This window comes from Panthera leo, chromosome D4 (genome assembly GCF_018350215.1).
Source record: "Panthera leo isolate Ple1 chromosome D4, P.leo_Ple1_pat1.1, whole genome shotgun sequence".
Classification (NCBI taxonomy): Eukaryota; Metazoa; Chordata; class Mammalia; order Carnivora; family Felidae; genus Panthera; species Panthera leo.
In genome coordinates, this window is record NC_056691.1 from 88122135 (window position 1) to 88135985 (window position 13851).

The following is a 13851-nucleotide window of genomic DNA, read 5'->3' on the forward strand; positions in this document are numbered from 1 at the left end:
ACCCAGGCGCCCCACGTTAAAAAAATTTAAATGAGCTAATAAATGGATGGAGTTTCTGGAAGATTTCATTCTTGTTCATCAGCCTGGCGTTGGACAGCTCTCTGTTCCTTCGTCTTTCCAGAATTCCTTTCCCACTGATGGTGAATAGAGACGGCCGTGTTCAGAAAAGATTAGGGACCGTGGTTTTGAGGTTGAGCAGGGCGGGGGTTGCCCTCCGTCTCGCCTCTGTGCTCCCCTGGAGTTCTGGTCTGGTTTGGGGCAGGGCAGGGGGCTGAGTAGCCTGACCTCCCTTCCAGGTCAGATCCTGGCAGGCCTGGAAGCCTCTCTCCCTTTGGTGGGGGGGGGGGGGTGTCTCTGGGGCCCAGGCTTCACCCCCTTTCCCCCTGGTGGCACGTCTTGTAACTGTTCCCCCACCCCACGGAGGCGCTACATCTGGGAATCCAAGCCCACCTGGGCCTCTCTCTCTTTTCCCTGCAGATATTGGCCCGGTGACCCTCACGGCAGACCCGGCGGTGTTTCAGAGAGAGCTGAGAGAACTCTATGTGCAGGTGGGCCACCCTGCCCCTGGCTGCCGCCCATCCCCCGCCTCCTGCCGTCCTTCCCAGTCCATGCAGAGGCCAAGGTCTTTACCCTACCCGGTGGCCAAGATGGCGGCTCCCTGAACCGCCATCACCTGCCTCCCAACACTGCCGGGGGCCTGCACCCCAGCTGGGGGGTCCCAGAGAATCTGTACTTCTCGGGGTTCCTTCCTTTATTCGGTGAACCAAGTACCGACAGGAGTCCCTGTGCCTGGCACGTAGTAGGTGCTTATTATTCAGTGAACGGATGAAGCGGTAGCTGAAGGAGGATGCGAGGGGTCTCCTTGCATCCTCTGAGCACCTTGGTCAAGCGTCTGTCCTTCCCGCCTCCCGCCGCTGAGGACGGCAGCTTCCTGAAGGCAGGGGCCCCACATATCTGGCTCACCGCCGGGTCCCCCAGGACTCAGAACGGGGCCCAGCGCCTGGAGGGGACGGGAAGCGCTTGTGGGCCGGATGAACGGGCCCGGGAGAGATGCGTTACTGAAAAGCGACCCCGTTGCTGCGTGTGCAAAGCTGTCGAGGCAGGACACGCTCCCTTCTCGCAGAGCTCCCGTCCGTGGGCCGGGAGGGCGGGAGCCGGTGTTGGTTGGTCTGGGACTGATTCCGGGGCAGAGAGGATTCGGGGGGAGGGCTGGCTGAGAATGGCGTCCTCTGCCCAACGCCCACCTCTCTCTCTCCCGGCCGCCCCCTGTACCCTCCGTCGTCCAAGCCTTGGCCAACACGTGGCTTCTTTGGGGCATCTGTTAGACGTCCCGGGGCTCCCCTCCCTCCTCTCCATCCTGCATCACTCACCGCAGTGGTAATTAAAGAATCATGTCGTGCTTGTTAGCGCTTAGAGCAGGCCCCCACGGGAGGGACCCCACTCTTGCGTGGGTGAGCGAGCGAGCAGATGGTGCCACTCGTCTAAAGCAGGTTGGATGTGACCTTGTCTCAGGGAAGGCGTGCCGTGGCCTGGCCTCACCCATAGCTGGGCGGGGACAGAGGCTGGACAGAGGGGATTGGCCCCCTCCGGCCCCCCGTAGGTGTCAGAGGTCTACCTGGGTGGGCCCCACCTGGAGGAGGTGGGTGGCGGCCCCTGACACACCCCTGCCCCGCAGGGAGGCGGTGACTGCCCAGAGATGAGTGTGGGAGCCATCAAGGCTGCCGTGGAGGTGGCCAACCCCGGCTCCTTTATCTACGTCTTCACGGACGCCCGCGCCAAGGACTACCACAAGAAGGAGGACGTCCTGCGGCTTCTGCAGCTGAAACAGTCGCAGGTGAGCGGACCGGCCCGGGGAGCTTGAGCGTGGGGGCCCCAGGGGGGTCCTGAGGAAGCTGGGGTCCCCAGCGCAGGCAGCCCGGGCCCCCACCTGCCGAGCGGAGGGCGGGAGCTTCTCTTCCAGGGTCTCCGCCAGCCCTGGAGGCCGAGCCGGTCTGGTGAAGTCCAAGTGTGTTCTCATGCTCTGGGCCCCCCGCCCGCCGGGGCTCCCGCCGCCTGGCGAGGCTCATTCTTGATAAAGACCACGCCACCCCCGGCTCCCCTCGCGCCCTGTCAGAGTCTGTGCGATCCGTCTTCCTCCTGGCGTCGCCTCTGCTCCCGTCTCCGCAGAGCGAGGCGCCCTCTTCCCAGTGCCTCAAGGTCTGGACTCTCTGCTGGGGTTTTTGCTTCTTGTGTTCACAGCCAGGGCTGGGGGAGGGTGTGCACGGGACGGGAGAAGGGCCGTCTGACTGTGTGACCTCCTCGGGTGAAGCTCTCGAGAGCTGGGACAGCTTCTCTGGTCTCCCGTCTAGAACAAACGCCATTCTCCAAGGTTCTTCTTCTTCTTTTTTTTTTCTTTAAAATTTTTTTAATGTTTATGTATTTTTGAGAGAGAGAGAGAGAGAGAGAGAGAGAGAGAGAGAGAGAGAGCGTAAGCAGGGGAGGGGCAGAGAGAGAGGGAGACACAGAATCCGAAGCAGGCTCCGGGCTCCGAGCTGTCAGCACAGAGCCCGACGCGGGGCTCGAACCCACGAACCGTGAGATCGTGACCTGAGCCGAAGTCAAACACTCAACCTTAGAACACACGGTTTTTCTAAGTGTGTGGCCTCCAGGGGCTACTGCTCGGGGCCAGCCGATTTCCATCCCCTTCCTCGTTGTAGATTTAATAATGGCTCCCAGTGGCTCAGTCGGGTAAGCATCTGACTTCGGCTCAGGTCACGATCTCACGGTTCGTGGGTTCGAGCCCCGCGTCGGGCTCTGTGCTGACAGCTCGGAGCCCGGAGCCTGCGTCGGATTCTGCGTCTCCCTCTCCCTCTTGCTCACACACTCCCTCTCTCTCTTTCTCTCTCTCAAAAAATAAACACTAAAAAAATAATGGCTCCCATGTATTGAGGCACCTAGTATGCCTGGCCCTGTACCACACCCTTGACCTGTGTCGGTCCCGATCCCCTGGGGCGGGCGCTCTCATCATTCCCATTCTACAGTCGCATCCGCTGAGCCCGGAGGGGAAGGGGCTCGGCCCAGGTCCCTCCTCCCTGGTTCTGGCCCTGCCACTCCAGTCACACCTGAAGAAGGTGGCCAGGGAAGCCACCTGTGTGTCCCTCTTCCAGGTGGTCTTTGTGCTGACGGGGGACTGTGGTGACCGCACTCACCCCGGCTACCTGGCTTACGAGGACATCGCCGCCACCAGCTCCGGGCAGGTGTTCCACCTGGACAAGCAGCAGGTGACCGAGGTGAGCCTTCCCTGACCGTCCTCGCCCCTGGGCGGCTGGGCTTGGTGGTCAGGTAGCTGTGCCACCCGTGAGCAGTGCTCCCCCTGTGGCCAGCACAGTGAGTGCTGTGCTCCGGGCTGTATGAGGTCCTCTCGCCAGCCCCCCACCCTCTACCCGCCGCCCCGCCCCCGCCCCCACCCCAAAGGCAGGTGCCGCAGACTTCCCGATTTCGCAGGTAAAGAGGCTGGAGCTCGAAGAAGCACCCTGGGTCCCACAGGTGGTCCGGGCTGGCAAGATGGACCTAGCAAAATTTGCCAACAGTTGGGGGGCGGGGGTACGGGGGGAGCTTCTCCGCAGAGTCGGGGAACCCAGGGGCGGGCAGAGGAGTGGGTGGGGGGCAGGGGGCGTCCGATTCAGGCTGTGTTGCTGGGGCAGAGAGTCCTGCCGGGGAACGAGCAGGCAGGCGCTTGCTTGGTCCTGTGTCCTGAGATGCAGGGTTGTCAGTGACCTGGCATCTGTACCCTCGCCGTGTTCTTGAACTGGGTGCCTGCCCTTCCTCTCCTCCAGGCCCCATTGGCCGCTCAGAACTTGCCCTTCTTTCCCTCTCCCCGCGCGTCTGCCCGCTCCCTTTCAGGAGCCAGAGGGATCCTTCCAGTGACATGCTCATAAATGTTCACAACTGCGTCCCTGGAAAGAATAAGAATGTCCGTTTCCATCTCCCTCATCTGACCAATGAGCCTCTCCTGTTTGCCCCCTGGAGGAGGTCGGGGCCCTTATCCAACCCCGTGGCCCGTGTTCTCCCCTTTTGCTCACTGCTGCCACCCCACTGGCCTCTGCTGTTTCTTCAGTGCCCCGCGTCTTTCTACCCCAGGGCCTTTGCTCATGCGGCTCGTTTTTCCCACGTCTCCTCCCCTGGCTCCTCATTTTCCCGGTCTTAGCTGACATGCTGTCCCCTTGGGAGACCTCCCTTGATTTCCCTTCTTGTTACTTAATGAACGCCACTAGGCTGTGAGCTCCCTGACAGCCTGGCCCTTACGGGTCCTGTATCCCAGGTCCCGTCTGCTGCCGTATCCCCGGCACCTTATGCAGCCCCCAGCGTGGAGCAGGTGGTCAGTAAATAGCCGGTGGGTGGACACATGCGGGGTCCCTTGCGCCCAAGGCCCTGGGAGGAGGAAGGCAAGAGAGATTGTGTGTGTGAGGCAGGCCCTGGCCCCAGCCAGCCCTGCTGTAGCCTCCAGGAGAGGGTTTTTTTTTGTGTTCTGTATTTATGCTCTCCGGGGCCGTGTTTAGATTAGCGTGCCTTAACTCCCTGTTGACAGATGGCGTTTATGGCTCTCCGCGACACGTTGGACTTTATTCCTTGGCATGTGCACCTCCTCTGGCGCTGAGCCGCCCAAGTGAGGGTTGGGAGGCATTGAAGAGTGGAGGGATGGCTGGGTCCTTGTCTGGGGGGAGACCTATTTGGGCGGGAGCTGGGTGCTTGTCAGCGGCTAATCAGGCAGTGCGGTGCCGGGCAGGGTGGCGGAGGACGGCCCTGCCCGGGTGTGTGGGGCCGGGCTCTCCTGTGCTCTCTCTCGAGGCAGGGAAGTTGGGGCGACTCTGCTGGCTCCTGGCCATAGTACCCCACCTTCTGTTGTGGGAGCCTGACTCGGCGGTAGGTGTCTCACTTGGTGGGACCTCCGGTGGCCCAGCATTGGCTGCCTCTGGGTAGCGGCCTGGAAAGCGGCCGGGGCACCCGGGAGAGGGAACGGTGTCTTTGCCCAAGCCAGGGGGGGCTCCAGCTGAGAGAATGACTCCTCAGAAGTTGCGGGAGTCCCTAAATTATTGCCTGTGTCGTTAGCCCCTTCACCTTCCCAAGGTACGTCCCATGTGGCAGGAGCGACACGTTCTGTAATCTCTCTTCCCTTCGCTGACCGTGCACCTGCTACGCGCACCGCGCACAGCTTCAGGTGCCGGGCGCAGAGACAGAATCCATCCAGGTCCGGTCTCGGTGCTTCTGAGCCTTTACTTTCTTCCGGTTGTGGGGTTGGCCCTATGGGATTCCAGGGTAGTTAAAGCAAGGGGAGGATCCTCTCCCCCTGGCGGGGTCAGTTCGGAGCTTTTGCCAGCCTTCAGTGGACGGGGGAGGCGGGCATCATGGCCCCTTGGGGGTGTGCATTTCTGGTCTCGGCCGGGCTAGGTCCAAGGCCCCCCTCGCCCTGGCACAGAGCCCCCCACCCCCGCCCAGTTCGGTGTACGGTCACCAGCCCTGGCAGAGTGGGCCGGAATTGCTGGGCAAAGCCCCTCATTCTGAAGCTTTCTCTGGTCCTGGGAAGTCCATTCTGGGGGCCCAGACCCTGCCCCTGTTAGCACCGGCCCAGCCCGCACAAACGTGACAGATCGCCCAGATTCTGCACATTTCTCAGCTAGGAGAAAGGCGAGCCACCTTCTAAGGCAGTAAGTGTGGGGTGCAGGGGAGAAGGGGAGCTCTGACCAGGTGGTTCCAGTTAACAGATCAGGAGGCACCGGCCCCAGAGATGACTTCATCCCGGACTCTTCCCGGAGAGGGCAGCCCGGTGGAAGTTTAGGGCCGCGTGCCGGCTTCGGACCCCAGCCCTGCCACCTGCCTGCCGTGTGACCCGAACTCAGTCCTTAACCTCTCTGGGCCTCCGTTTCCCCCTGTGCACGGCTGGGTTTTTGAGAGCCCCTGCCTGGTGAGACGGGGGCGCTGTCCCGACAGGCACCCAGAAGCCCTTGGTGAGAGTTCGTGACGGCTGTGGCTCCAGCCCCCTGCTTTGGGGTGGAGCCCAGAACCCATGCCAGGCTCCGGCACACCCCCCTGGAGAGTAAGGGCTCTCTCGGAAAAGGTTCTCAGGACCCGAGCGCCCAGCGGTGGCGCCCAGCTGGCAGGGGCTGGTGCCCTCTCTCCATCACTGCCTGCCGGGCTTCCTGACCCAGGCTCCACGGTCCGGTCCCAGCTCTCTGCTCTGCGGCTCTCGGGCCCTGTAGACCCCCTGGCCTCCCCGCTCGGCCTCCTTGGCCGGCCTGGCTGTCAGGCGTCTGGGGGAGGGACCCCAGGGGATGATTTATCTGCCGTGAAAGGCCCAGCGGCAGCCATCTGGCCAGGGTAGCAGCTCCAGATTCTTTCCTTCCTTCCCCATCGGTGACAGAGAGATGAGCCCCATTGCAGCACAGGCTCGCGGGCCCCCGGTCCCGCTAACATCTGGAAGCCATTGTCTTCGCCAGATAAACATTGAGCTGGCTTGATGAAGGCACTCTGCTCCAAGGGCTCCCCAGATTCCTCTTGGAGCCCTGGGGGGATTGTAGGGTCCAGGAAACCTGTCCACAGGCCTGGACGCACAGGGGATCCGGGCTGGCTGAGGGCAGCGCCCTGGTGGTGACGGGCTTAGGGCAGACCCCGTGGGCACGCCGCCGCCTGGTGGGGTCCCTGGCACTGAGCTCAGTCTGAGCCTTCTCTGCCGGTCGGTAGCCTGAACTCCTGGGCACCGTCCCTCCGTCATCCTAGAACAAGCTCGTAGTGACAGTTGCAACGCAACAGTGCGTGTGATTTCTCTGGGTAATTGTCAGCTGGTGCAGCCACCGCCTCCAGGCAGCTTTGCTCGGTTGTGATTTCCTCCCGACCCCTGACAAGGCCCGGGCCCGGGGGAAGACGACAGTGGTCCCGGAGCTGTGGCAGCAGCTGCCTCACCTCGCTGGCTTCTGTCCGCCTCTCCAGATGGGAGCCTCGACTGCCGCTTCCTCCCGCCAGCCCCTGTGTGCGCGCAGAACCTTTTCAAGGGAAACATTACTTAGAAAGCTAGACGAGCGGGCGCCTGAGTGGCTCAGTCGGTTAAGCATCCGCATTTCGGCTCAGGTCGTGATCTCACGTTTTCGTGGGTTCAACCCCTGCCTCAGGCTCTGAGCACTGACTGTGTGGAGCCTGCTTGGGATTCTCTCTCTCTCTCTCTCTCTCTCTCTCTCTCTCTCTCTTTCTCTCTCTGCCCCTCCCCTGCTCAAGCTCTCTCTGTCTCTCTCAAAACAAATCAAATTGAAGAAAAAAAGAAAGAAAGCTGGGCGAAACAGAAGAAAGAGGGACCTCCAAGTATACAGAGAAGTGAGTTTTCGGAACCTGGGATTCGTATCCTGTAGTAACTGAAATCCAGCTGCAACGTGTAGATGTCCCAGCTCAGTCTGGACAAAATGTATTCACTTTTTGAATCTCGGGCACTTTCTTCCAATTCCCTTCTTTCCCTTTTCTCTCTCGCCGGCGATCGCACAGTAGGACTCTGATGCGGAGCAAGGTTGGCCAACATGTAGCACACGAGACCCGCTTTCGGACCCCGTATCCCAGCAGACATGACTCATCAGTCACAGAACATCTTCTCACTGAAGCCGAATGTGGTTTCGACTTTTGTCGCACAGTATCCCAGGAAGCTACTTCCAGATTAGATTTGATTGGCGATTGATCAGGTTTGATTAGATTGATCGGAATTGGCGAGCGCCAGGGTACCCCTGTGGTTGCCTAGGGGTATAGATTCAAGTCATGGCGTACTTGTTCTTTTTCAAGGACTTTCTCTTAAAAAAAAATATCATGAAAGATGTTAAAGATAAAGAAAAGTCAGAAGACAATAGAAGGAAGAAAAAGAGGGAGGGAGGCAAACCAGAAGACAGACTCTTAACTGCGGAGAACAAACTGAGGGTTGGTGGAGGGAGGCGGGTGGGGGTGGGGGAGGGGCTAAATGGGGGATGGGGACTGGGGAGGACACTTGTGGCGAGGAGCACTGGGTGTTGTACGTGAGTGATGAATCACTAAATTCTGTTCCTGAAACCAGTGTTGCACGATGTGTTAACGAACCAGAATTTATTTTATTTATTTATTTTTTAATTTTTTTTTTAATGTTTATTTATTTTTGAGACAGAGAGAGACAGAGCATGAACGGGGGAGGGTCAGAGAGAGAGGGAGACACAGAATCTGAAACAGGCTCCAGGCTCTGAGCCGTCAGCACAGAGCCCGACGCGGGGCTCGAACTCACGGACCGTGAGATCATGACCTGAGCCGAATTCGGACGCTTAACCGACTGAGCCACCCAGGCGCCCCACGAACCAGAATTTAAACCAAAACTTGAAACAAACAAAAAAGAACCTATGTCCCAACTAGATTCAGCACCTAACATGTTTGCCCTGCCTGCTCTATCTGTCTCTTTCTATGCCTTTTGTTGAACCGTGACACCTTATCCGTAAATAGTCATGGGTGGGTTTTTAAAAAATATATATATATATGACCTTGGACACAGCCCACGATACCCTCTAATAAAATGAATAGTATTCTGCTGGTATCGTCCGATGCCAAGTTCATATTCAGTTTCCCTAATTGTCCTCAAAATGTCTTCGGTAACACGTTTTGTCAAATCAGGATTTAATCAGGGGCTGTGCATTTCATTCACTTGTGTCTGTTACGTCCGCTTCCATCTGGAACAGTCTACCCTTTTTTAATGCCACTAACTTGCTGGAGAGGCATCGCCTGTACAGTATCCCGTGTTACGGATTCATCTGATTGTTTCCTTATGGTGTCATTAATTTGTTCCCTCGCCCCCCCCGTATTTCCCCTAACCCGCCAGTTAGCTCTCAGTGGCTGATTAATGGAAGCCAGCATTTCTGGCAGGAATATTTCATGGTTGGTGCTGTGTGTATTTTCTGTTGCATTGCCCCGGGAGGTAAATAACGTCTGATTGTCCCGCTCTTCCTGATGATAGTTTGATTCCTGGTGAAGGTGGTGACAGCCAGCTCTCGGTGCATCGTAGGGCCGCATTTTTCCCCTTATGACTCAAGTGGTCTGTGGGGTAAATGCTGGGGCTCCACATGGACGTCCCGTTCCCCACCCGCCTTCCGTCTGATGGTTGTGGCGTCCGTGGAGGATGCTTGCCTGAAACAATGATTTCATTAGGGGTTGCAAAATGATGATTTCCTCATTGCATCACCTCGTTCACATTTGTTAGTGGGCGTTCTTCCCTGAAAAAAGAGCTTTGGCTTCTCCAAAGGGATGGCTTGGTTTTTTGAGGCACAGTGCCTATGGAAAAGGCAGGGATCGCACTTAGTTCTTCGTCTTTAATTAGCAGGTTGCTTTCATTGGTGGCAAATGAGGTTTTATTGTTTTGAATTTCGCTTTTCTTTGGGTATTATGGGCACACGGATTCTTTAAAATTTATTTATTTTGAGAGAGAGAGAGAGAGAGAGCGCGAGCGTGCACAAGTTGGGGAGAGGCGGAGAGAGAGGAAGAGAGAGCGAATCCCAAGCCGACTCCACGATGTCCGTGCAGAGCCCAACGCAGGGCTCGATCTCATGAACTGTGAGATCATGAACTGAGCCGAAAATCAAGAGGCAGACGCTGAACCGAATGAGCCACCCGGGCGCCCCGGGGCACACAGATTCTATAGTTCAGTGTGTTTCACTTGATTAAAGTCATTATTCTTTTAGGGGTTCAGGTTGCCCCAGATTTAGCCAATGGGAGCTCTTTTCTCTCTGCGCCTATGGTGCTAATTTGTTGGACAGTGAGGTTCCTGTTTCATTTTGTTTAGTTCAAGAAGCATCCCGTGAAAACCTTAAAGTCACTTGGCCCGGGGCCGGCGGGGGGACGGGGGAGGCCCCCTCCGAGTCCTCTTGCCTGGTTTTCTTACTGGAAACTGTGGGATGTGGCTGCTACAAAGGCAGGGACCGGGATGGAGCTGAGTCAGGTGACTGCCAGGTGAATCTGGTGGCCCTGGTCGGGAGGTGCGTGCCCCGTCGGACCACACACAGTGAGCACATGCTTCCTGAGCACCCTGTCTGTGCCAGACGTTGAGCTCGGGGCGCGGCGGAGGGTCTCTGCCCTCCTGGGGCTCCCAGGCCAAGAGGGGAGACGGGCATGAATGTAGCCAGGAGTGGGTTGATAAAGAAGGGGCGGGTCATCTCTGTCACAGAACAGCATGTGTGGGGGGAGCTGCCTAGGGAGGCCCGGGGGTTCAACCCCATAAGCGTGGGGAGAGTCAGGGGCACGCTGACCTTGAGTCGGGTTGGACAGCTGCCTAAATCCTAGGACAGGACGCGGGGTCTCGAAGATCGTGGTCAGGATTTGGAGAAACTCAACAATTTTGTGCTCTGTGAGATAACTTAGACTGGATCCGGGGTTGCTGACATGGGGTCTGTGCATGCGTGGGGGGGGGGGTCTTTGAGAACCCCCCCCCCCCCCCCCCCGCCCACCAAAATCATACTTTAAATGTGTACCTGGGTGAGGGAGTCCTCGCCTGTTGCCTGCTTTTCAATGGGACCTGTCCAAAAACACTTAAGATTTTAGAATGAATAAGCACTTCTAGAAACCAGGGACTTAGGATTTCTCAACATTGTGAAATGAATCAGGAGGAGACTCCAACTTTGCAGCAGACCCTCTCGGTCCTGCTTAGAGAGTGTGCTACCCTGGCAGGAATGTGGCCTGAGGCCCCTTGGGGGGGTGACAGTGAATTACATTGCTCTGCGGGAGAGTCCGGATCTCCAGCGTTCATCTGTGGGTAGGAGGCATCAGGAAGGCTTCCTGGAGGAAGTGGTGGGTGCCATAGAAATTGGCCATTCCCTCTGAGCTGCCTCGGTTCAGGCGTTACATCTCCCAGCCGACGGGCCAGGAGGGTAATGATGTGTGAACTGGCCCTCTTGTAGAGCGGTGGGAGTGTGGGGGGACTGGGTGACCTGGAAAGCCCATACGCTGCCTGAAACCCAGGGTGGGGGACTGGATTCTGCTGGCGACCTGTTAGAGACCTGCCTCCAGTGGGTCAGACACAGGCGGGACCACAGGCACCTCTGCTGGCATCAGCTTCTCATAACCTGCCTCCCAGGTGCTGAAGTGGGTAGAGTCAGCGATCCAGGCCTCCAAGGTGCACCTGCTGTCCACGGACCACAAGGAGGAGGGCGAGCACACGTGGAGGATTCCCTTTGACCCCAGCCTGAAGGAGGTCACCATCTCCCTGAGCGGTCCGGGTCCCAAGATCGAAGTCCGCGACCCGCTGGGTATGCGCACCCTAGGACTGGCCGGCCTCTGCTTTGGCCCCAAGACTGAGCTGGGAGTCCGGGGTGGGACAAAGAGAGAGACCCGGGGTGGCAATGGGTTTGGACACAAGGCTCTGGGAATAAGGAGGGTGGGGGGGTGCCAAGTGGAGGGCAGAGGGGGTGCCCATGGTGAGCGAGGAAGCAGGGAGGCTGTTAGCAGCCAAGGGAGGGGAATTAAAACAACGACAGTCCTGGGGGCGCCTGGGTGGCTCAGTCCCTTAAGCATCTGACTCTGGATTTCACCCAGGTCACCATCTCACGGCTGTGAGATCGAGCCCCACGTGGGGCTCCGCATTCAGCTTCACATTCTCTCTGTCTCTCCATCTGCCCCTCTCCTGAGTGCGCCCTCTCTCACGTGCTTGGGCTCTCTTTCTCTCAGTCTCTCTCTCTCTCCAAGAGTAATGACGGTCCCTGGGATGCAAGGTTCACGCGGAGTCTTACCCGTATTCTCTCAGTGGGTCCCTACGGTGGGCTAGCAGACCAGTCGGGGCAAGAATTGGTGGCATGTCACCGAGATGGGAAGCTGGGGCTCTGGGAGGTGGAGTGATTTGTCCAGGTCACCCAGGGTCGGTGTGATTTGGACCCAGCCACCTGGCCTCATGGAGCTCCGAGGATGTCCTGGGTCCCCAGGTCTGGAGGCGAGGTGTATGGCCCACACCCGGGGGGTGGATGAGGCTGGAGTGTAGAATGAGGCAAAGGCCTGAGCACCGCCTAAGGCCTTTGTCACTTTCTCTGGGAAGGCTGAGGCTGGTGGTTGGAAAGACCATGGGTTCCTGGCAGAATGGGGCCTCTGTCACAGTCAGGAAAGATGTGGGGACAGAAACCCTTGGGCGTTCCACAGGGAGGATCCTGCAGAAGGACGAGGGCCTCAACGTGCTCCTCAGCATCCCTGACTCTGCCAAGGTCGTGGCGTTTAAGCCTGAGCATCCTGGGCTGTGGTCCATCAAGGTACGGGGTCCTGGTGCCCAGGGAGGGGACCAGTTTCACCGAGTGGAGACACTGTCTCCCTCCTGCCTGTCCCGAGAGCCTTGGGGCCCTGGGAGGCTGAGGGCTGGAACATGGGTGGCGAGGTGGGCGTATCAGTAGAAGCAAAGGGTCCAGAACAGAGGAGGAGTATTCTGCTTTGCACCAGTGAGAGGAAGTAGAGCGGTTTGGGGTTAGTTAGGGAACTTTTAAGAAAGTTGGAGAAGTGATTTGAGGGTCCAGAGGTGGGTGACTGAGCCGGCTTGAGGTTCAGAAACCTATCCTGTGAAGAATGAACGAAAGAAGCAAGGGTGACCTTGGGGGGAAGGATGGCTCAGAGGGACAAGGGCTGGTAGGGGGAGCAGGGCCCACTCTAATCCGCAAGGTGCTGGAGGCCAGGGACTTGGGGTAGGCTGGGCCCCCGGCAGAGTGTCCTGGGATGGGGGAGGCTGCTGCCTTGGAGGGATGTGAACTCTTGCTGATTGGACAAATGTTTGTGAAGCACCTGCTAGGCTCCAGGCCCTGGGCTGGGTGTGGGTGCTGCAGGGGAGGGGGCAGCATTGACTCCTGCCCTTCAAACTCTGAGTGGCTTTGAGCCAAGAGCTCTAATGCCAGTGGGGAAGGCAAAGCAGGGCTTAGACCTGTAGGGGGACAGACAGAGCTGCAGGTGTTGGGTGGGGGGGAGGCCAGAAGGGCAGAACAGCCTCAGGGGTCCCACTCAGGACACTACCGTAGCTGAGGCTTCTTCTGTTTCATTTGGGGAGCGTCGTGCTGGGCCCCCAGGGAGTAGGTAAGTTGCCCACGTGTCTGTCCCGGTGCTGGGGCACCGGAGGCGGATGCCCTGGTGACGTGGGCCGGGGCCTGTGCTAGGTCTATAGCAGCGGTCGCCATTCGGTGAGGATCACAGGCGTCAGCAACATCGACTTCCGAGCCGGCTTCTCCACCCAGCCCTCTCTGGACCTTAACCACACCATTGAGTGGCCCCTACAAGGTATGGTGCTCCGGACCCTGGGGACGATGCAGATCTGCCTTCTGAAGAGGCGGGGCTTGCCTTTGGGAATCGGGGAGCCTTGGGGGGCAGGCTATGAGTCTGTGACTGCAGTGTACCCGGAAGAGGCTGGCTTGAGCCATTCTCTCAGACCACAGTGAACCGAGCCCAGGGCCAGCACCCTCTCCACTGGTCCCCGCCCAGGTGACGCCGTGACCATTTACCTTTAGAACGCACTCCCTGCCCCCAAAGGCCCCCAGGACCTTTGGCTGTCCCCCTTACTAGTCAGTCCACACTTTCTCTTTTTTCTTTGTCCAGACTTGTCCGTCTAGAGCTTCTTCGGTTTTCCACGGAACAGCAGGCTAGTCCAAGAAACTAACCGGTGCTAGTCAGTTGTTAGCTTACTTGAAAAGGAGAACAGTATCTTACTCCAGAGGAATGAATGTCCTGGTGGACATTCCGATGTTCCGGAGGCTGATGGAGGTTGAGAGCCCAGGGGGATGTTGGAGTTGGAGGCACAGGGTCGGTTTTCTGATGGGAAGCCACCCCCTGGGATCTGGGGTTGCCTGTGTGTCCCATCGTGGTTCCATCTGGAGGAGG

General features: G+C 58.4%; 1 protein-coding gene across 1 annotated transcript in view; it reads left to right on the forward strand.

The window, feature by feature from the left end:
- Positions 1-13851, forward strand: part of HMCN2 (hemicentin 2) — a 144454-nt gene that overhangs the window by 19728 nt on the left and 110875 nt on the right. Inside the window, exons 2-7 of the mRNA XM_042912412.1 lie at positions 478-548; positions 1676-1834; positions 3147-3269; positions 11090-11261; positions 12142-12248; positions 13134-13254. Of these exons, the coding sequence (XP_042768346.1) occupies positions 478-548; positions 1676-1834; positions 3147-3269; positions 11090-11261; positions 12142-12248; positions 13134-13254 (753 nt within the window). The remainder of the gene's footprint in view (positions 1-477; positions 549-1675; positions 1835-3146; positions 3270-11089; positions 11262-12141; positions 12249-13133; positions 13255-13851) is intronic.